Source organism: Excalfactoria chinensis, chromosome 12 (assembly GCF_039878825.1).
Source record: "Excalfactoria chinensis isolate bCotChi1 chromosome 12, bCotChi1.hap2, whole genome shotgun sequence".
Taxonomy (NCBI): domain Eukaryota; kingdom Metazoa; phylum Chordata; class Aves; order Galliformes; family Phasianidae; genus Excalfactoria; species Excalfactoria chinensis.
In genome coordinates this window covers 11,003,418-11,029,341 of record NC_092836.1, presented here as the reverse complement: position 1 = coordinate 11,029,341, position 25,924 = coordinate 11,003,418, and the positions used below count along the sequence as shown (strand labels likewise).

The 25,924-nt window shown below is 58.1% G+C and overlaps 1 protein-coding gene across 4 annotated transcripts; it reads left to right on the top strand.

Annotated features, from left to right (window-relative positions):
• Positions 1-446: 446 nt before the first annotated feature.
• On the top strand, positions 447-25,138 carry CELSR3 (cadherin EGF LAG seven-pass G-type receptor 3). Of its 4 annotated transcripts, XM_072347179.1 has the most exons (36): positions 447-3,516; positions 7,274-7,906; positions 8,683-8,905; positions 9,030-9,145; positions 9,357-9,445; positions 9,659-9,816; positions 9,983-10,146; positions 10,303-10,428; positions 10,622-10,791; positions 10,882-11,067; positions 11,168-11,278; positions 11,470-11,638; positions 11,885-12,026; positions 12,211-12,331; positions 12,646-12,829; positions 12,919-13,020; positions 13,586-13,600; positions 15,063-15,157; positions 15,373-15,582; positions 16,037-16,220; positions 16,480-16,629; positions 16,698-16,878; positions 17,166-17,333; positions 17,649-17,775; positions 17,890-18,096; positions 18,197-18,371; positions 18,671-18,783; positions 19,080-19,159; positions 19,764-19,890; positions 20,351-20,464; positions 20,607-20,743; positions 20,830-20,936; positions 21,257-21,430; positions 21,566-21,766; positions 21,929-23,006; positions 23,281-25,138. In XM_072347179.1, the coding sequence occupies exons 1-36, from the start codon at positions 447-449 to the stop codon at positions 23,306-23,308; spliced, it is 9,435 nt and encodes a 3,144-aa protein (XP_072203280.1). In that variant the 3' UTR covers positions 23,309-25,138. The 4 variants fall into 4 exon arrangements, 2 of the variants coding, with proteins under 2 accessions (XP_072203280.1, XP_072203279.1); XM_072347178.1 differs by having other exon boundaries at positions 21,257-21,766; XR_011905108.1 differs by lacking the exons at positions 19,764-19,890; positions 20,830-20,936; positions 21,257-21,430; ... (1 more) ...; positions 21,929-23,006; positions 23,281-25,138.
• The last annotated feature ends 786 nt before the right edge of the window (positions 25,139-25,924 follow it).

Here is a 25,924-nt window from a genome sequence, read left to right as displayed (position 1 = left end):
ATTAGCACAAGCAGCAAACTGGAAAGCTCCCAGCCCTTTCAAAGCACGGGCTCTGCTAATGGGGCTCCATCACGGCAGGCGGTGCGGTGCGGGATGCCGAGTGCCCGCGAGGACGCGAGCCCGTCCGCCCTCGGGCCGCTTCACGTACGAGGCCGCGATCTTTGTTAGTCGGGCCGTACGAAGCCCCCGCGGCGCCGCGCTCGGAGGAACGAGCCCGCTCGTCCGCCCCGCTCCGCCGTCCCGCCGCAGCTCCCCGTCCCGGCCGGCGGCGGACAGCCCCGCACCGCCGCTCGTCCCTCCCCAAGATGGCGGCGGGGCGGGGCGGCCATGTTGGGCTGCGGGAGGAGCCGCCGCCCCCGGCAGCGGCGGCGCGGCGCGGATCGGGGGGCGGTGCCGAGCGCAGCGCCGTGCGGCCGGGCCGGGCCGGGCGGCGGCCGCCGAGCAGCATGGCGGCGGAGGAGCGGCCGCCGAGCCGCCGTCGAGCCCGGCGGGGGCCGCCGCTTTTGGCGCTGCTGCCGCTGCTGCTGCTCCCTTTGTTCCCCCCCGGGCTGGGGGCCGCCGCTCCGCCGGGCCGGGGGCCGCCGCGCCTCGGGGGCTGCTGTCCCGCCGCCGCGCCGCGCTGGGGGGCGGCCGCCTTTCCCCCGGGGCCGCCCGCGGCTCCGCGCCGCCGCTCCGCGACGCGCTGCTCGCCCCGCGCCGCCCCGCCGAGACCGCGGAGGGGGCGCCGGGCGGCCCCCAACCGGCACCCGCTGTTCCCGCAGTACAACTACCAGGCGGAGGTGGCCGAGAACCAGCCCGCGGGCACGGCCGTGGTGGCGGTGGCGGCGCAGGACCCCGACGGGGGCGAGGCGGGGCGGCTGGTGTACTCCATGGACGCGCTGATGAACAGCCGCTCGCTGGAGCTCTTCAGCATCGACCCTCACGCCGGGATCATCACCACCACCCAGACCCTCGACCGCGAGAGCATGGAGCTGCACTACTTCCGAGTGACGGCCGCCGACCACGGGGCGCCCCGGCTGTCCGCCACCACCATGGTGGCCATCACCGTGGCCGACCGCAACGACCACGACCCGGTGTTCGAGCAGGGCGAGTACCGGGAGACCATCCGGGAGAACGTGGAGGAGGGGTACCCCATCTTGCAGCTGCGCGCCACCGACGTCGACTCGCCGCCCAACGCCAACATCCGCTACCGCTTCGTCAACGAGAGGGCGGCCCACGCCGTCTTTGAGATCGACCCGCGCTCGGGGCTCATCACCACCAGCGGGCCGGTGGACAGGGAGAAGATGGAGAGGTACTCCTTGGTGGTGGAAGCCAACGATCAGGGCAGGGAACCGGGGCCTCGCTCTGCCACCGTCAAGGTGTACATCACGGTGCTCGATGAGAACGACAACACGCCGCAGTTCAGCGAGAAGCGCTACATCGTCCAGGTGAGGGAGGACATACGGCCACACACCGAAATACTGCGCGTCACTGCCACCGATTTGGACAAGGACAACAACGCACTTGTCCACTACAACATCATCAGTGGGAACAGCCGGGGCCAGTTCTCTATTGATAGTGTCACTGGGGAGATCCAGGTGGTGGCCCCGCTGGATTTTGAGGTGGAACGCGAGTACGCCCTGAGGATCCGGGCGCAGGACGCGGGGCGCCCGCCGCTCTCCAACAACACCGGCATGGCCAGCATCCAGGTGGTGGACATCAACGACCATGCCCCCATCTTTGTCAGCACCCCGTTCCAAATCTCCGTCCTGGAGAATGCGCCTCTCGGCCATTCTGTCATCCACATCCAGGCTGTGGACGCGGACTATGGTGAGAACGCACGTCTGGAGTACAAGCTGACCGGGGTCTCGGCCAACACACCCTTCGTGGTGAACAGTGCCACGGGGTGGATCACGGTCAGCGGGCCCTTGGACCGGGAGTTGGTAGAGCACTACTTTTTTGGGGTGGAGGCTCGCGATCATGGCTCTCCATCATTATCTGCCTCTGCCAGCGTCACCATCACAGTCATGGATGTCAACGACAACCGCCCAGAGTTCACCCAGAAGGAGTACTTTATTCGCCTGAACGAGGATGCGGCCGTGGGGACCAGCGTCCTCAGCGTCACGGCAATCGATCGGGACGTGAACAGTGCCATCACCTACCAGATCACAGGAGGCAACACGCGGAACCGCTTTGCTATCAGCACGCAGGGTGGAGTGGGGATCATCACTCTGTCCCTGCCGCTGGACTACAAGCAGGAGCGGCGCTACGTGCTCACAGTGACGGCTTCAGACCGCACGCTGCGTGACAACTGTCATGTGCACATCAACATCACTGATGCCAACACGCACAGGCCGGTATTCCAGAGCGCACACTACTCTGTGAGCATCAATGAGGACCGGCCCGTGGGCAGCACTGTGGTGGTGATCAGTGCCACAGATGACGACGTGGGGGAAAATGCTCGCATCACATACTACCTAGAAGACAACGTCCCTCAGTTTCGCATCGATCCAGACTCTGGGGCCATCACTCTCCAGGCAGAACTGGATTATGAGGACCAGGTCACCTACACGTTGGCTATTACAGCCAAAGACAACGGGATCCCCCAGAAAGCAGACACTACCTACGTTGAAATCATGGTGAATGATGTTAATGATAACGCACCCCAGTTTGTCAGCACTCATTACCAGGGCGTAATCTCTGAGGATGCACCTCCTTTCACTAGCGTGCTCCAGATCTCTGCCACCGACCGGGATGCCCACACCAATGGGAGAGTGCAGTACACCTTCCAGAACGGGGAGGATGGGGATGGAGACTTCACCATAGAGCCCACATCGGGGATCATTCGCACTGTCCGCAGGCTGGACCGGGAGAATGTCCCAGTCTATGAGTTGACTGCGTATGCTGTGGACAGGGGCATCCCTGCTCAGCGTACTCCTGTCCATATCCAAGTGACCATTCAGGATGTGAACGACAATGCCCCTGTCTTTCCAGCTGAAGAGTTTGAGGTCTTGGTAAAGGAGAACAGCATCGTAGGCTCTGTCGTGGCTCAGATCACAGCCATTGACCCAGATGAGGGACCCAACGCCCAGATCATGTATCAAATTGTGGAAGGTAACATCCCCGAGATATTCCAGATGGACATTTTCTCTGGGGAGCTCACGGCCTTGATAGACCTGGATTATGAGACAAAACCGGAGTATGTGATTGTAGTGCAGGCCACTTCTGCCCCTTTGGTCAGCAGAGCCACAGTACACATCAAACTCATTGACCAGAATGACAACAGCCCTGTTCTCAAGAACTTTCAGATCCTATTCAATAACTATGTGTCCAATAAATCCAGTACCTTTCCCTCTGGAGTCATAGGGAAGGTCCCAGCATATGATCCAGATGTGTCCGACCGCCTCTTCTACACCTTTGAACGGGGAAATGAACTGCACTTGTTGATTGTAAATCAGTCGAGCGGGGAGCTGAGGCTGAGCCGTAAGCTGGACAACAACCGTCCACTCGTGGCTTCCATGCTGGTGACTGTCACAGGTAGGTGTGAAAACCTTTAAATGCATGATTTGGGATGTTACCCCCTGGAGGGCATTGCACGATTAGGGATCCCCCTTTGCATGGCAGCCCATTGTGAATCTTTGGGGGCTGGGACTGGTGACAAGGTTTGGATGGGGAGTTACTTCAAATCGGGAAGTGCTGAAGGGTCTGGGAGTCATGGAAAGGGTTGCATGCTGCAGGAGAGCATTTTGTAAAGGGGCTGAGATCACTGGTGGTGTGAAAGAACAAAGCATCGTTACTCAGCTGTGAGGATCTCATGTAGCTGCCAGCGAGACACCTTTGGAGATGCAGTCACCAGCGAAGCAGGGATGTATGCTGGGGGTGCTGGCCATGCAAACAGTGCGTTCCTAGGGTGGCCAAACTGGCCACTCTGCTCTGAGCCCCGAGTGAGTTCTCCTCGCCAGGAGTGGATGCATTTCTTAGCTGCACTGGAGAGGGATGGGCTGGACTGCTGGAGGGTACCATTAAGCAAACAATTCAGGTCTGGGTTCTGGACGTGGCATCTGTCGATGGCTGTGGCTTCTAAATTTTGGGGTCTCTGTTCTGAAGTCAACTTTGCATTGCATATAATGGACTTTGGAGAGAGGTGTTTAAAACTCTCATTGTGTTGCTGGAGTATCCAAATGCAGGTGCTGGTGGTAGCTCCCTGGAGTGGTTAGGGGAAGCATAACGGTCACCTCCAGCCAGGAGAGGATGGAGCAGGGATGAACACAGGGCTTGTCTGAGTGTGAGACAGTGTCTGTGTGTGGAGCTGCCTGAGCTTTGCCGGCACTGCAAGCCTTTCTTTGCTTGTGGATGTGTCGTCTGAAATGGAGGCATCCATCCGTCCAGTGCTGAATCAAGGAGCAGCTCTGGGGAAGGGAGGGGGCTCCCAAACACTGAATCACAGAGCACGCCTGAGAACTGTGCTTTAAATTGCAGTTCTCCCCTGACTACCAGCTGACACCTTTCCCACCCCAGCTGACACCTTTCCCACCCGGTCTCTATCCAGCTTATTCAGCAAGAGGAAACATCTTTCAAAAGATGGAGTGATGGCTCTCGCAGATCTGTTCAGGGCATGGCCAGCTCCAGCCATCAATGGAATTACTCTCTTTGGGGACTAATTGTAGCTGCAGGGTTGGCTGGCCCCATACACACACACATGCTGGTTGCTGGAGGTGGGGGTTGGTATTGACCTTTTCAGCTTCTTTCCCAGTGTGTTTCTGCAAGCCCTGCCTCCTTGCACACTTAACCCCTCACAAAGGCAGGAGAAAATCACATTGCAAAGTCCTGCGCTGAGCTGCCTGGCAGCAAGAGGGCCCCTGCAATTAGTGTGTCGTCATCTTCTAGCAGGATGGGAGAATAGGAGAGGTGTGCTGGCAGAGGGGAGGATGGAGGGGGAAGAGCCGTGCAGTGGGGGGGGGCTGGGACAGCGAGGCAGTGGGAAGCAGGCCTTTGTTGGCTCTGGCAGAGCTGCGGAGGGCTGGCTTGCTTCCCTCCTTCATTGTTCAGCCTCCCAGCGACAGCCCTGTCTGCCCCCGGTGCCGTAGCCGTGCAGCTCCAGGGCTGCATTGTCTGCCCCAGACCAGCTCGTTCCTCTTGAGGGAAGGCAACAAGAGCACGTAGCTGGGTTCCGCTGCGCTTGGGGGCTCGCAGGGACAACGCGGCCGCCGCAAACGAGCGCCCTTCTGGGGGGACCCACCGGGCTCAGCACCACGGACAGCTCCTCACAGCCACGTGGGCACCTGTGAGCGCTAGAAATGGCTGCTGCCCCGCTCAGCTGTCATTCCTGTGTCTGAGCAGCCCGGCGTTCTTTTCAAGTCAGGCACGAGTCCCAGAGCTGCCTTTCCCTCTTGCAACTTGTATCGCTTCTCTCCTAAGGAGCCCTGTCTCAGGAGCCTCCTCCCCTCCTAGGTCTCTCATAGCTGGAGGAACTGACCACGACTTGTGGGAAATGTGGGTTTCCGTTCCTGGTTAGGGAGTGGGTCTGGTGTCTTCTTGGTTATTATACTTCAGTCCCTGTCTTTACTGATGATGGGAGAACGACATTCATAGTGCTGTGTCGGGAATTAGGATTTACTTCTGAGAGAGTTCTGCAAAAGCCCTTTAGGAAGTGGTGAGGGTCCTCCTCCCCATCATTGCCCCCCCCCCTCCTTCCCTGACCTCTCTGTCTGGGTTGGGGGGGGAGGTTGTGGCTCCTCAGCTGCTGATATAATGGCACTGCCATCCTCTGTGGTGGTCACTGGGGCTGTTGTGTTTGTTCTGCTGGCCTTAGGGAAGGTTCCTCATGTCCCCTTCTCTCCTTGCCTGCATAGAAGTCCAGCCCTGTGATGCCCAGTGAGACTTGGCCATGCCACGCTGATGGCAATCATACATGGCAACGTGGCATCCAGTGGCCTCCTGGCCTGTAGGATTGGAGGAGTAGTTGAAGGCCTCGGTGCTCCCTGTTGGTGATGGGACCCCAAAGGCCCTGGGGTGGGTGCTGCATAGGAGGGTTGGGAGCAGTGAGGGGGACAGGAGGGATGGAGTCTCACCCTGGCTGTGCTGCTTTTGAAGCTGGTAGGTGTCACTCCAGGAAGTGCAGCTGTGCTGACCTGGCACTGCTCAGCACTGGGGTCAGAGCCTTAGGCCTTTCTCCATGCCCTGCAGGCATGTTTTGGGGTACCTCTTGCTGCTGCATGAATATTCACCAGGCACCAGCTCTCCAGCCACAGGATTTAATCAGGAAGGCTGAACATCCGTGATTAAAATACCTCCCATGGGGGTCAGTGCCTCCAGCCAGCTTTGGGTTTTCTTTTGGTAGCTTTCTCTTTTTTTTCCTTTTTCTTTTCATTCCCCTTTTATTTACAGAGGGTCATTCTTCCAGCCATCTGCTTTCCCTTGCATGGAGCTAACAAGGAGGTAGCCTTGGGTGCGGGGTGGGGACTGAACCTTATAGAAAGCATCCCTGCTGAGAAATGCTGGTTCAGATTGTGTCTCAGGGTGGTGATGATGATGAAGAGCTGAGTTTCCAAAGAAACGCTGCATTTGGGGCTTGGTGAATGTGGAGTGTGAGATGGAGTCATGGGTGATCACCCCGCACTGCTGATGTGAGGGGCTGATGGCGTCAGGGTGGTGTGAATGGCCCGGGAGATGGGTTGCTGCATTTTGCCAGGTTGGTGGGCTTCCTGGTAGGCCTCACAAGATGTTTCTGGGACCACAAAGGAGGGCACATTGCGCTGCCTTGGGAGGTGGTTCATATGGTGTGAGGCCCTGAGGGATGAGGAGATGGTTTCCAAGGAAAATAAAGATGAAAGAGAATTAAACAAACCGGAGATGGACCCGGAGAAGAAGGGATGTGGAGCAGATGGCGAGAAAGGGAAAGCAGGGAGACCTGCACAAAAGCCTTGGAGGCCCTGGAAGAGAGAGGAAAGTGATGGCAGGAAGAGAGTGTGGGTAAGGGCAGCACAGAGGGGGGCAGTGGGGAAGTGAAGCACCCCGGGTGCTGGCACTGGCTCCAGTGTTTGTCCAACCTCCTGCTGGGGCTGCCTTCTGCCTGCTGCTCAGCAGCATCCTTGTTGAGAGCTCAGTTGGCTGCCCAGATCCAGGATGGGGAGGGAACCTGGCAGTTGTCACAGAGGAGAGCCTTAGGCAGGTGGCACCCAGATAACTCCTTGGGCTACAGCTTCAAGGTTTCTTAACCAAGAATTCAGGCCTCTGGGGGCCACACTGAGCAGGGGGGAGGAGACCTGTAGCACATCTCTGTTCTGTCCTGCAGACGGCATCCATAGCGTGACAGCCCAGTGTGTCCTGCGGGTGATCATCATCACAGAGGACATGCTGGCCAACAGCATCACAGTGCGCCTGGAGAACATGTGGCAAGAGCGCTTCCTCTCCCCGCTGCTGGCCACCTTCTTGGAAGGGGTGGCCACTGTGCTTGCGACGCCCAAGGAGGACGTCTTCATCTTCAACATCCAGAACGACACGGACGTGGGTGGCACGGTGCTCAATGTCAGCTTCTCGGCTCTGGCGCCGCGGGGTGGGCACTACTTCAGCTCGGAGGAGCTGCAGGAGCAGCTGTACATGAAGCGCATGGCACTGACGGGAGCCTCCATGCTGGAGGTGCTGCCCTTTGATGACAACGTCTGCCTGCGGGAGCCCTGTCAGAACTACATGAAGTGTATCTCCGTCCTCAAGTTTGACAGCTCTGCGCCCTTCATCGCCTCCCCATCCACTCTGTTCCGCCCCATCCACCCCATCACTGGCCTGAGGTGCCGCTGCCCGCAGGGCTTCACTGGTGACTACTGCGAGACGGAGATCAACCTGTGCTATTCCAACCCCTGCCTGCACGGAGGGACCTGCACACGCAAGGAGGGTGGCTACACCTGTGTGTGCCGCCAGCACTTCAGTGGTGAGTGCTGGCCAGGGCTCTCCAACTGTCCCCCTCCCGTGGTTTTAAGCCAGTGCCACTGGGCATTGGGAAGCTGTTGCCTTGACCTCCCCACTGAGTGGACAGGGAGGCCCTGCTGTCCCACAGGGCAGGATCCGGTCCTGGCCCTTGGGACTCCTCCCCAGTGCCTTGCAGCCACCGTAGGCCCCACCAGGCCATGGAGACCTCTGCCCAGCCACTGTCAGCATGGGGTGAGAGAAGGTGGCCTGTGGCTACAGGGTAGGCAGGGGAGCGCGGCAGCAGATGGTTGCCTCGGAGCTGCTCGGCTCCTGGTGAGATAAGCGGAGTCAGTGGTAATTAACCCCTGGCATTTGAAGCGTGAACAGCCATTAGCAGAGGGGTTAATGAGCTCGTTTCGCTGTCACTTCATGCTGTCTCTGCATCCTCTGCCTTGTGTGTGAGCAAGCAATGGGAACCGGGTCTGGGGTGTAGGACTCAGCAATTGGTTACTGCTCTGCTTTGAGATCAGCCTCACCAGGGCCTTTGGGTGAGCAGCCAGATGAAGAAAGACCAGGTAAACCTGGTGGGCTGGCCCTGAGGTCAGCTGTGGGCACCGAGGAAGTGGGGAGGATTTCCCAGCTCTTCACTGGATCTGGACGAGGTTCAAGGTGGTCAGTGTCCTCTCCCAATGTGGCCCATGTGGCAGCACCCACCTGCAGCACTAGGGGGCTCCTGGTACCATGGGTGCAGAGCAGCTGATGGCTCACGTCCCAGACTCCCCGTTCTCTTTCCCACAGGTGAGAACTGTGAGGTGGACAGCCGCTCGGGGCGCTGCCAGCCCGGTGTGTGCCGCAACGGGGGCACCTGCACCAACGGCGCTGATGGCGGCTTCCGCTGCCAGTGCCCAGCGGGAGGCTTCGAGACGCCCTTCTGCGAGCTGTCCACGCGCTCCTTCCCACCCCGCTCCTTTGTCATGTTCCGGGGCCTGCGCCAGCGCTTCCACCTCACCCTCTCCCTCTCGTGAGTTCTTCTCCCTCCTCTGCTGGTGACCCTCTGGACCTCATGTCCTGTCCCCCGTCCCCATGCTGGGTGCTGCTGCATGCTCCCTGCACGCACCCAGCGTTCCCACTGATTCCCTGCCCAGGTTCAGCACGGTGGAGCCTGGTGGCCTCCTGCTGTACAACGGGCGCCTGAATGAGCGGCATGACTTCTTGGCGGTGGAGATCATCCAGGGGCAGGTCCAGCTGAAGTACTCCACAGGTAGGCTTGGCCCTACCTACTGTGGGATTTGGGCCACGAGAGCTGCAAAGAGGAGGGTTCCTACTGCTGTCGGTCACCTTGAGCTTCTCCTCCTGCCTGGCAATGGGTTGATTTGGAGATGAGGACCCACTTGGATGGGTGTTGATTGTCCTATTGATCACATTACCACTGCATATCCGGCTTCCTGCAGCATTTATCCCTGTCCCTGCAGGGGAGTCCAGCACGGTGGTGAGCCCGTACCTGCCTGGGGGTGTGAGCGATGGGCAGTGGCACACGCTGCAGCTCCGCTACTACAACAAGGTATTGAGCCCCGCTGTGCACCGGGTCTGTGTCCCCACGAGGCCATCTGTACCCACCTCGCACCACTTGCTGTGCTCAGTGTGGTGTCTCTGCTCTCTCCTGTGCCCAGTGTAGGGGTGCCAGGCTCCCTGCCCTTCTCTGGCTGTAGGGTGAGCCATGGGGTGTTTGGATCTGGTGGGACACGTGCTGCTGACACCATGTCTTTGTTTTCAGCCCAAGGTCAGTGCCCTGGGAGTGGTTCAGGGCCCCTCCAAGGACAAGGTGGCCATCCTGACAGTGGACGAATGCGACGCCTCTGTGGCCCTACAGTTTGGTAGTGAGATTGGGAACTACTCGTGTGCTGCAGAAGGAGTGCAGACTAGCTCCAAGAAGTGAGTTCCTCACTGGGTGCTGATGTGGTGGGGAGAGAAGCAGGATGCCTGTGTCCCCAGTGGAGCCTGTCCTTCACACCTGGGATAGCTTGATTCCATGTGTCACCTCTGGATGTCAGCTTCCCAGCCTGGCCAGCTAGAAGTCACAGGGCTTCTCTCCTTGCAGGTCCTTGGACCTCACGGGTCCCTTGCTCCTCGGAGGAGTCCCCAACCTGCCAGAAAACTTCCCTGTCTCTCACCGGGACTTTGTGGGATGCATGAGAGATCTGTACATCGACAACAAGCGCATTGACCTGGCCTCCTACATTGCCAACAATGGAACCACTCCAGGTACCAATGCGTCTGCCCGCCCCTGCCCTGGGAGCTGCCCCAGATCTCCCTGCACCAGCAGTGGGGAAGGGCTGAGTGCCAGCAGTGCCTGCCATGTGGGCTGGAGAGAGGTGACAGGTGAGTTAAAGCTGATGTGGGTGATTTGGGTACCTTCAGGCTGCCACGCCAAGCACAGCTTCTGCGACTCCAGCCCCTGTAAGAACGGCGGCACCTGCTCGGTCAGCTGGGGGACCTATTCCTGCCTCTGTCCTGTGGGCTTCGGGGGCAAGGACTGCCGCCATGGTGAGTGAGCTGCTGGGTGTGCACTGGGGGATGCACACAGCACAGTAAGGTGGGGTACAGGTGAGGTGAGCTGGCTCTGTCATCCCTGCATCTGCTGCTCTAGTGCACCAGTGCCTAGAGTTGCATGAGGAAAAGCCCTGGGCAAAAATGGGGGATCCCCATCCCTTCTCCTCATCTCCGCTTTCCTTTCCAGCCATGCACCATGCCCACTATTTCCAGGGCAACAGTGTCCTGAGCTGGGACTTCAAGGCAGACATGAAGATCTCAGTGCCATGGTACTTGGGGCTGGCGTTTCGGACCCGACAGATGGACGGGGTGCTTCTGCAGGCCCACGCTGGCCAGTACACCACCCTGCTGTGCCAGGTAGGGCCACTCAGAGTGCTCGGGGAGGGCTGGTTGGAGGCAGCCAGAGTGGGTCAGGACTTTGCTGCCATTGCTGTCCCCTCTCTGCAGCTGTCTGGAGGCCTGCTGTCCTTCATGGTGAGCCGGGGCTCGGGGCGCAGCACCAGCCTCGTTCTGGACCAGCTGCAGCTGAATGATGGGCGATGGCACGACCTCCAGCTGGAGCTGCGGGATGTCCGCAGTGGGCGGGACTTGCGCTACGTCATCACCATCATGCTGGATTTTGGGCTCTACCAGGTGTGTGCTGCATGAGACCCTGCCTCTGGGGTAGGAACTGTGGGGGAAGCTTTGCCTGTGATGGCAGTTGCAGCATGTCTCCCCTCTGTACGTTCTGCAGGACACAGTGGTTGTTGGAAATGAACTGCATGGCCTGAAGGTGAAACACCTGCACGTGGGGGGAGTCCTGGGCTCTGGCGAGGTGCAGAATGGGCTGAGGGGCTGCATACAGGTGAGTCCACTGCTTTGAGCCTTCCTTATCCAGGGGATCTGTTGTGAGAGAGGTGGAAACATGGGCTGGCAGCTATTGCCAGTGTCTGTCCTGCTGGGGGTGTGCTCCCTCTGAGCTTGTATGGGCTGGGCAGTCTGAAGTGTTATGTGTTTCTCCTGGCTTTTCCCTTCAATTTAACCCCTGTGTTTCAGGGGGTGCGACTGGGTGACAGCGTCACTGGGACTGTGCTGCCAAAGCCCAGCCATGCCCTGCGGGTGGAGGCTGGCTGCAGCGTGCCCAGCCCTTGCGACTCCAGCCCCTGTCCAGCCAATAGCGTCTGCAAGGATGAGTGGCAGAGCTATTCCTGTGTCTGCCAGCCAGGTAGGGCATGCAGCACTCTGACACCCCATTGCTCTTCTCAGTTATAGTGTGAAGACTTCTCTGCCCTGTGACTCCCACAGCCTGCCCTTTCCTTGGGCTAGTTGCCTAGAAATCCCTGCCAGACATGCATTAACTTTGGTGGAGGGCGGAATCCCTCCTGAGCCTCCCCAGATCCACTCCAGTGTGCTCTGACCCCTCCTGAGGGAAGGTGCTTTCTTCACCTGCTGCTCTCTATCCACACCTCAGGGTACTACGGAGGGGAATGTGTGGATGCATGTCATCTCAACCCCTGCAAGAACAAGTCGGTGTGTCGCCGCAAGCCAGGCTCACCTCTGGGCTACGTGTGTGAGTGCGGAGAGAACTTTTTTGGGCAGTACTGCGAGCACAGGTGAGATGTGTGGCACACGGCAGGGCCATGGCCTCCAGTGCCTGGCTCTGTGCTGCTCTCCCATCCCAGCTGCGTGACACCTTGCTGCCACCCTGCTCCTTGAAGCTGCTGAGCAGCTGGGCTGGTGGCAGGATAAGGCCCAGGAGGTTCGGTTGGTGTAACAGTGCAGGTGTTTCTCTCCTAGGATGGACCAGCAGTGTCCAAAGGGCTGGTGGGGGAACCCGTCCTGCGGGCCTTGCAACTGTGATGTGAGCAAGGGCTTTGACCCTGACTGCAATAAAACCAACGGGCAGTGCCACTGCAAGGTGAGGAGCCATGGGCCACCTGCATCCCTGGAGCCCTCTTTATCCTTGATGCTGTTTCTTGTCCACTCCTCAGGGCTGGCAGCTGCTAAGGTGCTGCTTTCTGTACCTGTTCCTTGCTCCCCTCCTATCTGCAGCCCTCCTGGCCCAGCAAGATGACAGCAGGGACAGTAGGATGCTTGCAAACAGAGATCTCTGTGATGAGTTCCTGATGAGCACCCCAGAGAGCAAGGCCCTTCTCAGCTCCCACTCACACAGCTCCCTGGGCACCTGCTGTCCCCACAGGCTGTCTGATGGCCATCCCCATCTCCCTGCAGGACTTCCACTACCGCCCCAAAGGCAGCGACACCTGCCTGCCTTGTGACTGCTACCCCGTGGGCTCCTCCTCACGCTCTTGTGACAAGGAGACTGGCCGGTGCCACTGCAGGCCTGGAGTCATTGGCCGCCAGTGCAACAGCTGTGACAGCCCCTTCGCCGAGGTGACACCCAGTGGCTGCAAGGGTGAGTGGGGAGGTGGCACGGCACCAGCATCATGGGGCTTGGTGTGAGCTGCCCGCTGTGACCGGTCCTTGGGGCGTTTGTCTCTGCAGTGCTCTACAATGGATGTCCCAAAAGCCTGAAAGCAGGCGTGTGGTGGCCTCAGACCAAGTTTGGCTTTTCGGCCGTGGTGCTGTGTCCCAAAGGCTCCTTGGGTGAGTGAGGGGTGCTGTGGGGTTGGGAGAATCTCGCTGTTGTGCAGGAGCTGTCGCAGCCCCAGCAAGGTCACCCCAAGCTGTCTCAGTCCCATTTAGCTGGTCTGGAGGGCTGGGAGGTAGAGAATGGAAAAGGAAGCACCAAACTGAGGGTGAGCAGAGGGGGCAGGTACAGGGCTGGGAGCCCCTGTAGGGTTGGTGCTGTCACCCAGCCTCCATCCCCAGCTTCTCTCTGTCACCTCTCAGTTTCAGCCAGGCTGGGGCTGGGCCTACAGCAGGGACATGTGGCACCCGGTGCTGTGCAGCTGGGCCCCTTCTGAATGCTGCGCGGGGAGCAGGGTGAGGCTTGGTGAGTGCCTGGGGTGGAAGTCACAGCCCCGCTTGGAGAAGGCCGTGCTGGGTGATGGCAGAGGTGTGAGCAGGGTGTGTGGGACTGCAGGGCAGTGCGAGCCCCAGGGGACGATACAAACCCTGTCCTTCTCCAGCCGTTCACCCCGGGAAGAGGCAGGTTCGGCTCCTAACTGTTGTCGCTTCTCTCCCCGGTTCTCTCGCCATCCGTGCTCAGGTTTGAGGGGTGCAGGTAAGGTTGTTCCCACCTCTTTTCTTCCCCGCTGTAAGGGCTGCGCCACATGGTTTTCCTTCCCTGCTTCCTGCCTGGCACCCTGCACAACCCTGCGCTTTTCCTGCTGCTTCTGGAGCTGCTGAGTGTCTCCTCAACGCTTTGCCTGGCCTCACCACTCCTATGCACTGCTTCCCTGCTCCCAGTACACTAACAGAACTGAGCTGGCTGCAGCTGCATGCAGTCCCTGCTACCCACTGTCCTGCAGCATGGGCTCTGGGTGGCACGGAAGGTTGCTGTGCTCTGCTCCCTGGCTGGGACACGTGCTGGCTGTCCTGGCAGGCACCTGATTGCTTAGGCTGGGAGAGGAAGGAACTGTTGTGGGCCAGAAGGAGGGAGATGCTTGGTGTGAGAGAGCAAGGGCAGAACTGATGCACAAGCTCAGCACAAGGTCCTGCTATCTGGATGGCAGGCAAGGTGCAGTCACTCCAGAGTCAGATCCTGCCCACATCTACAGCTGAGCCAGGCTACAGATACCAGCACCGTCCTGTTCTGTGCTGGAGGGAAGGCCAGCAGCACAGATGTTGCTTTGTTCTCTTTGCTCCCAGCTGCAGTGGCATTGGTCTCTGTGCTTATGCAGCTGGGGAGAGGGTGTTTGGGTTGGATAGCTGGGAACTGAGGACAGTGATGAGCACTGGGCCTTGGGGTCTGCTGCAGGCTTCCTCAACCCTCCCTGGGCATGCTGCTGCCTTCTTCCCACCATGGGCCTGGGTGAGCTCCCCTACCCTGGCGCTTTCCCCAGGAGGGTCTTGGGTACTGGGATCACCCCACTCCCTCTGTCTAATAGCATGCGTGGTGATGCTCCTGGTGTGAGTGGTACTTAACAGCTGATCCCTTGTCACTTCTGGTATCTCTGCTGCTGTCCAGCAGTGCTGGGGCTCCAGCCGGGAATTGGTACCCAGTGCTGGCTGCTGTACCCTCTGGGAATGTACCACCATCTCTGGGGGAAGTTCACTTGCTGTTGCACTCCTGGATCAGCTTTCCCACACATAGAAGGGCCTCAGCAGACATTGCAGGCTGCCAGCCAGGAAAAGCCTGGAGCCACCTGGGCTTCTGTAGGTTAGAATCATATGTGCCCTAAGGACAGAGGCACAGCTCACCAGAAACTGGGGGTTTCCCCTGCCGGAGCCTTACCAGGTCACTCCTCCTTGCATTGCTGTGTGATGGTGTCTGATGCTATGAAGGCTGTATGAGCCATTCTTAGAACCCAGCTCAAGGCAGCAGCTCACAGAGGAGATGCAGACCAAAGGTGGAACAGCTGCAGTGCTGCATGGCAGGAGGATGGCACTGGGATGCTCCAGGCCCTCCCTGTTGCTTACCACTGCTGCTCTTTGGGGTTAACTGGTGCAGAGTTCTGCTGGGGGTTGCAGCTGGGGAGCTACATGTCCTGCACCCTCTGATTTGTTCTTCCTCCTGGTTTCAGGTGCAGCTGTCAGACACTGTGATGAGGAGAAGGGCTGGCTGGAGCCAGATCTCTTCAACTGTACTTCACCTGCCTTCAAGGAACTCTCCATGCTGGTAATTCCCCATCTTGGTTCTGTAGCCCTGATGGGGCAGGAGCTGGAGGAACCAGGAGCTCACAACCAGGAGCTCATCTCTCCATGGCCCTTAGTATATGAGAGGGCCTTGCAGTGGGACTTGCAGCACCCCACACCCTGATCCCTTGGAGCTGTGATGCCCTCCAGGGAGAAACGTGCTGATGAGTTAATCCTCTCCTTTCTTCCCACTGGCAGCTGGAGGGCTTGGAGAGGAATGAGACTGAGCTCAACACGATTGAAGCCAAGAAGTTGGCACATCGTCTCCGGGCCGTGACAGATCACATGGACCACTACTTTGGCAACGATGTGCACATCACCTACCGCCTGCTGTCCCGCCTCATGGCCTTTGAAAGCCAGCAGCATGGCTTTGGCCTGACAGCCACGCAGGACGCCCACTTCAATGAGGTGAGAGCTTCCCTTAAATCAGAGTGCCTTCTGATGCTGCTTTTCTCTGTCAGTCACCTGGGTCTGTTTAGGGACTGAGGATATCACAAGACTGCTCCAGGAGCTCTGTGCTCCTCAGTATTGCACAGGCATTGACCCACAGAGGTGAGACCGCTGGAGGCTGCCTGCTTGGCTACGGCTGGAGCATGAGAGGGATGAGGAAAGGCAGAGAGCACCAGGTTTGCTCAGTGTAGGGGAGGGAAGGCATAAGAGGGGTCTTAATCCTTAATGGAGGGGTGCAGAGAAGACGTCTTTGCAGGACATTTGCTGATGAGCATTGAGGTGGGTGTCCATCACAAGGGAAACTACCACACTTGTGCAGCAAACGGGGTAGAGGGCACAGTGCTAGCAGCCCACGAGTGGTCAGGCTGTGTCCCAAGGGCTCACCCTGCACTCTGCTGTCTCTCCCATGCAGAACCTGTTGCATGCGGGCAGCTCTGTGCTGGCACCTGAGAACCGGGAGCACTGGGCCATGCTGCCACACAGCGAGCACGGCAGTGCCAGCCTGATGGAGCAGCTGCGAGACTACTCGGGCACACTGGCCAGCAACATGAAACTCACCTACCTCAACCCTGTTGGTGTCGTCACCCCCAACATCAGTGAGTAGGAGCCAGCTGGTAGTAGGGCCTGGCTGGGGTTGTGCAGAGCATGCTTCCATCGCCCTGTCCTGGAGGGGTGAACCCCTACAACAGGGCAAGGGGATGGACTGGGAAGCAGCACTGTGGGTGCTTGAATCTCACATCATGCCCAAACATAGGAGACCTTTCCCTGTGGCTCCTGCAGTCCTTTTGCCTGCATCACCCACCTGGAATGGGTGGGTGCCTTAGAGGTGCCTCTCACTCCCTCGTTCTTCCACAGTGCTGAGCATTGACCGCATGGAGAACCACTCACACATCCGCCGGCGCTACCCTCGCTACCACAGCAGCCTCTTCCGTGGCCAACCTGCCTGGGACCCTCACACCCATGTTGTGCTGCCGCTGTCCATTCTGAGCCCCCCAAAAGCTGAAGGTGAGCATCATTTGAGGAATGCTGCATGCTGGCATTGCCTGTTCTTACCATCCCCTTCTGTGCCTCAGCTGTCCCCACAGCAGTGCCCACGGTGGCTGGGGGTGAAGGAAACTACACCGTGGAGAGCTCTTCTCCAAGGCAGGCACTGCCAGAGCCTGAGCCTGCTCTCACTGTCATCATCCTCATCATGTACCGCACACTGGGGGGGCTGCTTCCCGCACGCTACCAGGTGGATCGTCGCAGTGTCAGGTACGTCCTCCACTTCACCCTCCATAAGCAATGGTGGAAAGAGGCTGGCTGGACTCTGTCAGCCACAGAGTCTGTGCAGTAGCCACAGTTTGGTTCCCAGCCTGGTGGTCCTACAGTGCTCTGCCTGTTCCCTGCCACGGCATTGCTCTGCTCCATGTTTCCTGACCCTTTAGTGTGGGTTGGGCAGAACTGTTCCTTCTGAGATGTCAGCACAGGGCCTTGGGACACCCCAGGGAGGGCTGCAGCCTCCAAGCACGGTGGTGGTAGAGCTTTGTTGCTCCTTGCAGGCTCCCCAAGAATCCTGTGATGAACTCCCCCATTGTGAGTGTGTCTGTGTTCAGAAATCATACCTTCCTGCGAGGGCCCCTGGACACCCCTCTCGTGCTGGAGTTTCGCCTGCTGGAGACGGCCAACAGAAGCAAACCTCTCTGTGTCCAGTGGAACCACTCCAGCCCGTGAGTTGAACATGGCTAGGACCAGTTCTGCCCCACAAGCTGCTTGCTCTGAGCTGCTTTTCACAGACAGCTCCTAGTTCCCATGGTCGCCTGGGCTCTGAATGGACAGCACTGAGATGTAGGGGTTTCTACCCTCTTGCAGGGGATTAATTCCTGCTGGGAGGGCACAATGGAGTCCGAGCAGGGCTCTGGTTCTGCTGTTTCGGCCATGAGAGTGCTGGTAGAAAAGCCTTGCCAATGGGCTGTCTGCAGTTCCCTCCACATACACCACACTGTTTTCTCCCCTGAATTCTGTCTTCTCTTTGGTGGCCACAGGACCAACCCATCGGGCTTCTGGACAGCCAGGGACTGTGATCTTGTGTACCGAAACACCACGCACGTCCACTGCCAGTGCTCCCAGTTTGGCACCTTTGGGGTTCTCATGGATAGCTCACACCGAGAGGTAACCTCAGCCTGCAGGGCTGTGGGCAGTAGGGGGATTTGTTTGCCACCAGGATATGCCCCAACAGGTCTCCCTGTAACACTGCTTTTTGCCTTTGTTTCTCTGCTGCTGCAGCAACTAGAAGGTGACCTGGAGACGCTGGCAATTGTCACCTACTCCTTGGTGTCTCTCTCCCTTGTGGCCCTGCTGCTGACCTTCTCCTTCCTGACCTGCCTCAAAGGCCTCAAGTCCAACACACGAGGCATTCACTCCAACATATCGGTCACCCTCTTCTTCTCTGAGCTCCTGTTCCTCCTGGGCATCAACCGCACTGAAAACCAGGTCTGTAGGCTGCATACTATGGAGATTTAGGGGGAGGTGTGGCTGGTGCAGTTCATGTTGGCATGGCAGGACCATCTCTGAATGGCTTTTGTCTCCCCAGTTTCTTTGCACTGTGATTGCCATCCTCCTCCACTGCTTCTTCCTTTCCACCTTCGCCTGGCTCTTTGTCCAGGGCCTCCACATCTATCGCATGCAGACCGAAGCCCGCAATGTCAACTTCGGTGCCATGCGTTTCTACTATGCCATCGGCTGGGGAGTGCCTGCCATCATCACTGGTAAGAGCTGCTTGTCCCATGCCAGAAACAACAGTTCTCAGCAGCGTCCTGAGCCCCTGGTGTCACCCTGGTGGGGTGTGAGACCACAGCCAGACACTTGGGTTGTTCTTGTGGTCCTAGAAGAGGGTGTGCAGGTGGTGAGGGGAGGGGAGCCATGTTGTCCCGTTGAAAACATGTGTCACAGGCTGTTGTCTTGCCTTTTGGGGACAACTGACCCCTCAGTGTGCGCCTGTATGGCTCCCTCAATAGGCATGGAGCAACTGCTAGGTCTGGAGCTGTGCTCTCCCTTCTTTCCCCAGGGCTGGCTGTTGGCCTGGATCCTGAGGGCTACGGGAACCCTGACTTCTGCTGGATTTCCGTTCATGATAAGCTGGTCTGGAGTTTTGCAGGCCCCATTACTGTCGTCATTGTGGTAAAACCCTGTCCTGTTTCACCCACAGCCTCCCTTCTCTGCACCACAGGCACTCACCCCTTCCCTGGCTGCCCACTGCCTGCCCCCTTTTCTGTACTTCTCCCTCTGTTAGAGCCCCTTTTTGTCCCTGCTGGCACCAGCCAAACCTGGGGGAGGCCAGGGCTTGGGTGTGAAAGGGCAAGGAGGGGAGCTTCACATGGGCCTGGTGGACCTGGAATCTGCTCACACTCTGCACTGGGGATATCAGGTCAGAGCCAGCCTTTGGCATGGCTTCTAATCAGTGCCAACGCTTTCAGATGAATGGGGTGATGTTCCTGCTTGTGGCCAAGATGTCCTGTTCCCCAGGCCAAAAGGAGACTAAGAAGAAATCGGTTCTGTGAGTATTAGTGGCCAAATTCCCAGCAGAGCTCCTGTGGCTCTTAGTTTGCAGCATTTTCAATGATCATTCCTCCCTCTTCCACCATTGCGGGGTGCCGTTCAGTGCATCAGTGTCAGCCTTGCAGCCGCTCTCCTCTCGCACCTGGTGGCTGTGTTAACTGTTCCTGAAATGACCTATCTCCATGCTGCCCTGCCAGCCTGTCCCTCTTCCCCACCTGCCCTCACAGCCATCTCTCACATCTCCTCATGTTGGCTCTCAGCACCTGCTGCTTCTCCTAAATGCTCCTTCTGAAACCATTCCCCACTCGCCCTCCTCCCAGAGCTTGGCTCAGCTCCTCTCTGTGGCTCCAAATGATCTGTGTCATTTGGGCCCTGTGTTTGCCACGTGTGCTCCAGAAGGGAAGGGGCTGCAGTCAGAACTGAGCAGCACTGCTGTGCTGAGATGTTCCTGCAGCACTGCAGTGGGGCAGAATGGAGGGCTGGGCAGGAGGAGACCTTCCCCTCTGGATCTCTGTCTGCAAGCACTAAGCTGTAGATTAACAACATGCACTAACCTGTGTGTGTGTGTGTGTGTGTGCCTGTCTGTCTCTCTCTCCCTCCAGCATGACGTTACGGAGCTCCTTTGTTCTGCTTCTAGTTATTAGCGCTACCTGGCTCTTTGGCCTCTTGGCTGTCAACAACAGTGTCCTGGCTTTCCACTACCTCTACACTGTCCTCTGCAGCCTCCAGGTAATTGCCCAGGCTCCACCAGGGCAGGCTCACGGGGCAGAAGTGCTTTCTGTGCCCCTGTAACTGGCCTGAGAATTGCGGGGGGACTGTGCAGAGACCGTGAGCACCTTCAACAGGGGTGCAAGGGATGTGGAGCACCCAGGTACTGACCCTGCTGGCTGCTCCAGGCTCTGTGTGTTGTGGCTGGGGAGGAGGTTGGCACCTGGCTTCCCCAAGGCTTCTTGCTGAGGATAACAACGTGCAGCTGATGGTGCTGCAGGGGACCCTGACAGCCACTCCTCCAGCATTGCTTGCCTCAGGGGACACCTTGGCTCCTCCTTCCTCTCCCATGACCACTGGCCTGGGGGACTTGTGCTGATAGTTCTCGGCTGCCAACCCCTCCTGTTTCTGCAGTAGAGTGCCAACCTGCTGTGAGGGGCTCTCCCTGCAGCTGTCATACTCACAGCTTCTCTCCCTGCAGGGCCTGGCTGTGCTGGTCCTCTTCTGTGTGCTGAATGAGGAGGTGCAAGAGGCCTGGAAGCTGGCCTGCCTTGGCAAGAAGGGGCAGAGCGAGGAGGCTGCTCGGAGTACACAGGTAGGTGAGCACCTGAAGAGCTGGGGACTAGCTGCTTGTTGGGAGATGAGAGGATATCCCATCTTTACCGAGGTGTGGGAGGGAAGGTCTTCCCTGTGCTGCACCTCATTAAGAGTCCGTGCCTCTCTCTCTGCTTCGCCAGTGCCCCAATACCTACAACAACACAGCACTGTTTGAGGAGAGCGGGCTCATCCGTATCACCCTGGGGGCTTCCACCATCTCATCAGTGAGCAGCGTGCGCTCTGCCCGCACCCACTCCAGCCAGCGAGGATACCTCAGGTAGGCAGCGGCACAAGGTGCCAGGAGCACCCGGGCAGAGCTGAGGGTTTGTGCCAGTGTCACCACTTGGACCCTGTATCTTTCAGAGACAACATGACGGCACGTCAGGGCTCAGCTCTGGATCACAGCCTGCTGGGTCACGCTGGCCCCACAGACATCGACGTGGCTATGTTCCACCGTGATGCTGGGGGAGGTAAGCACATGGCTTAGGGTCTAACTCAACTGAAGGTATCCCAAATTAGCTCTGGCTTAAATCATTCCCTGTGTAGGCTGTGACTGCATGGCTATGTCCTCCCACTAGTGTTTGGCTGTGACTCCCAAATAGGCTGCGAATAAGAGTCAGCAGCTTTGTCACTTAGCACAGCCTCCTCCTGGACAGATGGGAAAGGACATAACTAGTCTCCAGGGAGCTAAAAACGAAGCGGGCAAGAATTATCCTTCCCATTTGCACTGATAAACCTCACCCACTCTCTTTCCAAATGTCACCCCAACACACGCCGTGTCCATATACAGACCAGGACTCGGACTCAGACAGTGACCTATCTCTGGATGAGGAACGCAGCCTCTCCATCCCATCATCAGAAAGTGAAGAGAATGTGCGCCTGCGGGGCCGCTTCCCACGCCAGTTCAAGCGTGCAGCACACAGTGAGCGTCTCCTCACCAACCCCACAAACACTGCTCCCAAAGGCAAGTTCCGTGGGCTTTGGCAGGGGTCTGCTGTACCTTGGGGTGGCATGGGGGAAAGGCTGTGCCTTGCCACGGCTTTGTTACCCCTCACAGAAGAATTCTCTCCCTCTTCTCCGGCGGTGTGTCCTTCACCAGATGTGGATGGCAACGATCTCATGTCGTACTGGCCGGCTTTGGGTGAGTGTGAAGTTCACCCCTGCTCCCTGCAGAAGTGGGGCTCTGAGCGGAAACTGGGGTTTGACATCAACAAGGACGCGGCCAACAACAATCAGCCAGACCTGGCCTTGACAAGCGGAGATGAGAACTCGCTCACCCAGACCCAGCGGCAGAGAAAAGGTAACAGCCTGAGGGCAGCCTGGCCTGTCCCTGGTGGATGTGGCTCCAGAGGCTCAGCATTGCATCTGTTTTGTCATGTCCTTGGGGAGGTTTATCTCCCACAGCTCTCGTGCTTTTTTCACTGCTCTGCAAAGATGTGACTTCTCTTTCTGTCCAACGTAGGGATTTTGAAGAACCGCCTCCAGTATCCTCCAGCTCTGCAGGGCTTGCCATCCGTTGGCAGGATGACCAATGAGCTGTCCTGGTACAAGACCTCCACGCTGGGTCACAGGGCTGTCCCCGCTGCCTCCTATGGCAGGATCTACTCCGGGGCGGGCAGCCTCTCACAGCCAGCCAGCCGGTACTCATCTCGGGAACAGCTCGACATGCTGATGAGGAGACAGATGTCCCGGGAGCAGCTGAGCAGGAACAACTCAGGAGAGTGTTTGGAAACAGTGCCCAGCCGGCACGGGTCCAGGGAGGAGCTGGACACTATCCCCAGCAGGCATGGGTCTACCGAACACCTAGAAAATCTCCCCAGCAGACATGGGTCGAGAGAAAACTTGGATCTACTTGTTCCCAGGCCCAGTCAAAGAGGTCATGGGAACACTCTGCCTCGGAGGCAGGGCTCCAGAGACCACCTTGAAACTTTACCCTGCAGATTTGGGTCAAGAGAGCAGCTAGACTGTGGGCTGGTAAGAGAGGTCTCAAGAGAGTGGCTAAATACGTTGCCAAGTAGGCAAGGATCCAGAGACCGCATAGACAGATTGCCAAGTCGAGATACTTCTCGAGAACAATTGGATTTGCTTTCTAGAAGACAACCTTCAAGGGACCAGCTAGCGTCATCTAGACAAACTTCAAGAGAGCAGCTGGACTTTCTCTCCAGAAAATCTAATTCCAGAGAGCCTCTGGGTACAGTGCCTAGCAGGCAGCCCTCGCAGGAGAATCTGGGGAGTCTCTCTAGGAGACAGCTCTCTAGGGAAAGCCTGGAACCGCTCTCTAGGAGGCAGCCTTCTAGAGAGAACCTGGAGACCATCCCCAGCAGACATCCTTCCACTGAACAGTTAGATATCCTATCTTCCATCCTTGCTTCTTTTAACACCTCTGTCCTGTCCTCGGTGCAATCTTCCAGCACGCCTTCAGGCCCCCAGACCACTGCCAACCCTTCTGCCATGCAGACCTCGACGCCCTCTGCAATGTGCCCCTCAACGCCCCACTCCAGTACCTCTCACAGCATTTCGGAGCTGTCGCCAGACTCAGAGTAAGTGCATCCCTTCCTTGGCCATGTCTTGGGCACTGTCCATCTGCCTGGCTTCTTCCCTCAGGGGTTCAGCTTGGAGGGTTGGGCCACATATCCCACTGGCACTGCTGCTATCCATCCCTGTTCCCTCTTTCCTCTTCCCTGAACTCAGGGACTTAGAGACAGTAGCTTGGGTTTCTATCTTTATCTGGCATAGCCGGGAGGCAGTAGGGAGTGCAGCTGGAGCCCGGGGGAGGTGCTGTGTCTTAATGCTGCTTTTCTTTTCTCCGAGAAGAATAATGAGAAACGAAGGCCATTCCTGAGGGGCCGAAGACATCCAGAAGAGAGATAGAAGAGACAGGGCCGTTCGCCTAGCCAGACACTACCAGCCAAGGTTTGGCATCCCCAGGGGCAGGGGCAGAACTGATGGTGGTCAGAGGCCCAAAAAAACCAACTCTGCCTTCCCTGCCCTCTGGGCTGAGGGGCCGGGACCCAACCAACCACCTCCGGAGCCTCCGGGCTCCCTGTCGCTCTGCTCCCTTTGCCTGCCCAGTGTGAGAGGTATAGCAGGAGCCTGCTCAGGGGAGAGTCGTGTTGAGAGCCCTGGGGCTGAACTCTTCCTTTGCAACCCATTTCTATGTGGGGAGTGTGTGTGTGTGTGTGTTTGTGTGCGTGGAGCAGGGCAGGGGGACAGAAATGGAGCCCAGGACATGGGGGTGGAGGAGGGTTTTTTACCTTTTTGTATCTTTGTAATCAGAGAGAAGAGAAATTTCTATGGTTATTTTTGTGGGTGGTCTGTTCCCAGGACCTGGGGCATCTGTCTGCCAACATCCCTCCTCTGGCTTCCCTGGGGTGCCAGGGACTACAGGACTGGAGGGACAGTGCTAAGCAGACCTTGTGGCTTTACCAGCTTCGCTCAGTCTCCTCCCTGAGGCAAGCACTGAGTACCCAGCTGGGCCCTCTGCTCCTCACCCCACAGCTCCCCACATGTCTCAGCAGGGTCCTCCTGCTGTCCTGTGTCCCTCAGTGCCCTGCAGCTGTGCTGGCGCTGCAGCTCAGCCTCCTTCAACCCGCTCTTTGGTCTGGGGCTGCTCCTGTCCATGAGCTGGGGCAAGCGTGAGGGTTTCAGGCACTGAGCTGGGTGTCCCTGGTACTGCTTGGGTGGCTCAGTGGTAGGTCAGGCTGTTTTGGTGCCCAGCAGACAATGAGCATCTGCAGAAATGAAAGCTCTCTGGTCTTTTGATCTGGCATTTCCTGCAGAAGTTGTTTCTAGCTGATTCCCTGCAGGCTGTGTGCATGCAGGCCCTGCCAGCAGAGAACCCCTGCTCTGGGCAGCCTGGATTTCAGGAGACAAATGGCTCTTTGCCCTTTGGAAATTCAGGCTGCTCTGCACACTTCTCTGCTAAGCCAGGACCCCCACCATCCCCTCACCAGCTGGCTCTCCTCTGTGCCTACACTCGGAGCGGGGCCCCAGGCTTGGGGGGCTGACACACTCCCCTTGGCCCACCCAGAGAGGCCGTGCCCCTGCTCAGCTGTCCCTGGGTGCCACCAGGGCCATGGTGCTCACTGCCTTACTGCCACCCCACCGCCATGCCTCGCAGCCTGGGATGTTTACACAGGGGGATTTGTGCTGCTGTCCTCCAGGGCTCTACCCGGGCAGGCCAAGGTCTCGGGTTGGGGAAGGCCTTGGGCCTGCTCCCAGCATGGAGCTGAGCGGCTCTGCAGGCCCGTCTCCCCGCTGACATGTTTACACACCCTACGGGACCTCTCGTTTACACGTTTCTCTCCATCTTGGGCAAGGGGAACGCAGCCTGCCTAGTGCCAAATGGAGAGCAAGAGACAAGTGCCAAAAAATAGATAAGACACGGTGGAGCTGATGGCATCGGGGTGGCTATGCCTGTGGTACAGGGCCAGGCAGGGAGCAGGGCAGTGTCTCAGTCCCCTTGTGGTGCTGTTGCCTGGGCTTTGGGAGCACCCTCCTTGGGTTTGGGTTTGTTCCTTTGGGGATTTGGTTTTGGTTGTTGTTTTGGGTCTTTTTGTTCTGTCTCCGTATCCCAATCCTGTGAGCAGGGAGATATCCACGCTCCCTCCCTGGCTGTGTAAAAGTGTATCATGGAAGCGCCAGATTTGGAAATAAAAGTCTATAAAATGGCAGTGAGCTCTGTTTTCTCTCCTTGCGCCCGTGACATGTTGGGAGCTTACCACCATCCCTTGGGTTGGGGGAGGTCTCCAGTCCTGGGTGAGGGGCTTCATGGAATGGGCTTCAGGGTGGCTCACCCTAGAATGGAGTCAGCTGCTGCGGTGCCCTTGGATCTGGGCTGTAGAGGAATGGCAGTGGCCAGCACTCATGTCCACCAGCCTGGGTGAGGCCATAGGGAAGTAGAGCAGGCACTGAGCACAATCATGTTTCCTCCGTCCCTCCCCTTCTTACTGATGAAGGGAAAAGAGCAGGTGAGCAAAGGTCAGTATTGACCCACAGCACTCAGAGCAAGGGTTGCTATCAACCAGCGCTCTCCCTCCCCAGCATCCTCTGTATCAGGGGCTGAGTCTGAGCCCCAGGCACAGCCATCATTCCCATTCCATGGGTGCTGCATGCTGGCAGCCCCCAGCGCCTGCCATGCTAATAGACCTGGGGACCAGGCTGACAAGGGAGGGCTGCTGGGAGCAGTTGGGTGGCAGGGCTGTGGTCAAGTAGCCCAGTGGCTGTGGGCTGGGTGTGCCAGTGTCAGGCAGGGGCCAGCAGCTGGAGTGATAAGCAGGCAGTAAATGGTATCTGGTGCTATCAGTTGCTACTAGATGAGCCCTGTGACAGCCTCCTATTTAGTGCCAGGTGAGCAGATAATCAGTGGGGAGAGAACAGATGAGCAGGCACTGAGAGCTACTGTGGAGATGCTGCGGAGATTAAGGGGTGTGTAATCTGTGCTGTTGCTGCTGAAAGC

Excerpts from the sequence above, each read along its gene's own strand:
- CELSR3 (XM_072347178.1), top strand. The coding sequence starts at position 447 with ATGGCGGCGGAGGAGCGGCCGCCGAGCCGCCGTCGAGCCCGGCGGGGG. Across the intron at positions 15,583-16,036 it reads AGGACGCCCACTTCAATGAG|AACCTGTTGCATGCGGGCAG; the intron begins GTGAGAGCTTCC and ends TCTCCCATGCAG. Across the intron at positions 16,221-16,479 it reads TGTCGTCACCCCCAACATCA|TGCTGAGCATTGACCGCATG; the intron begins GTGAGTAGGAGC and ends GTTCTTCCACAG.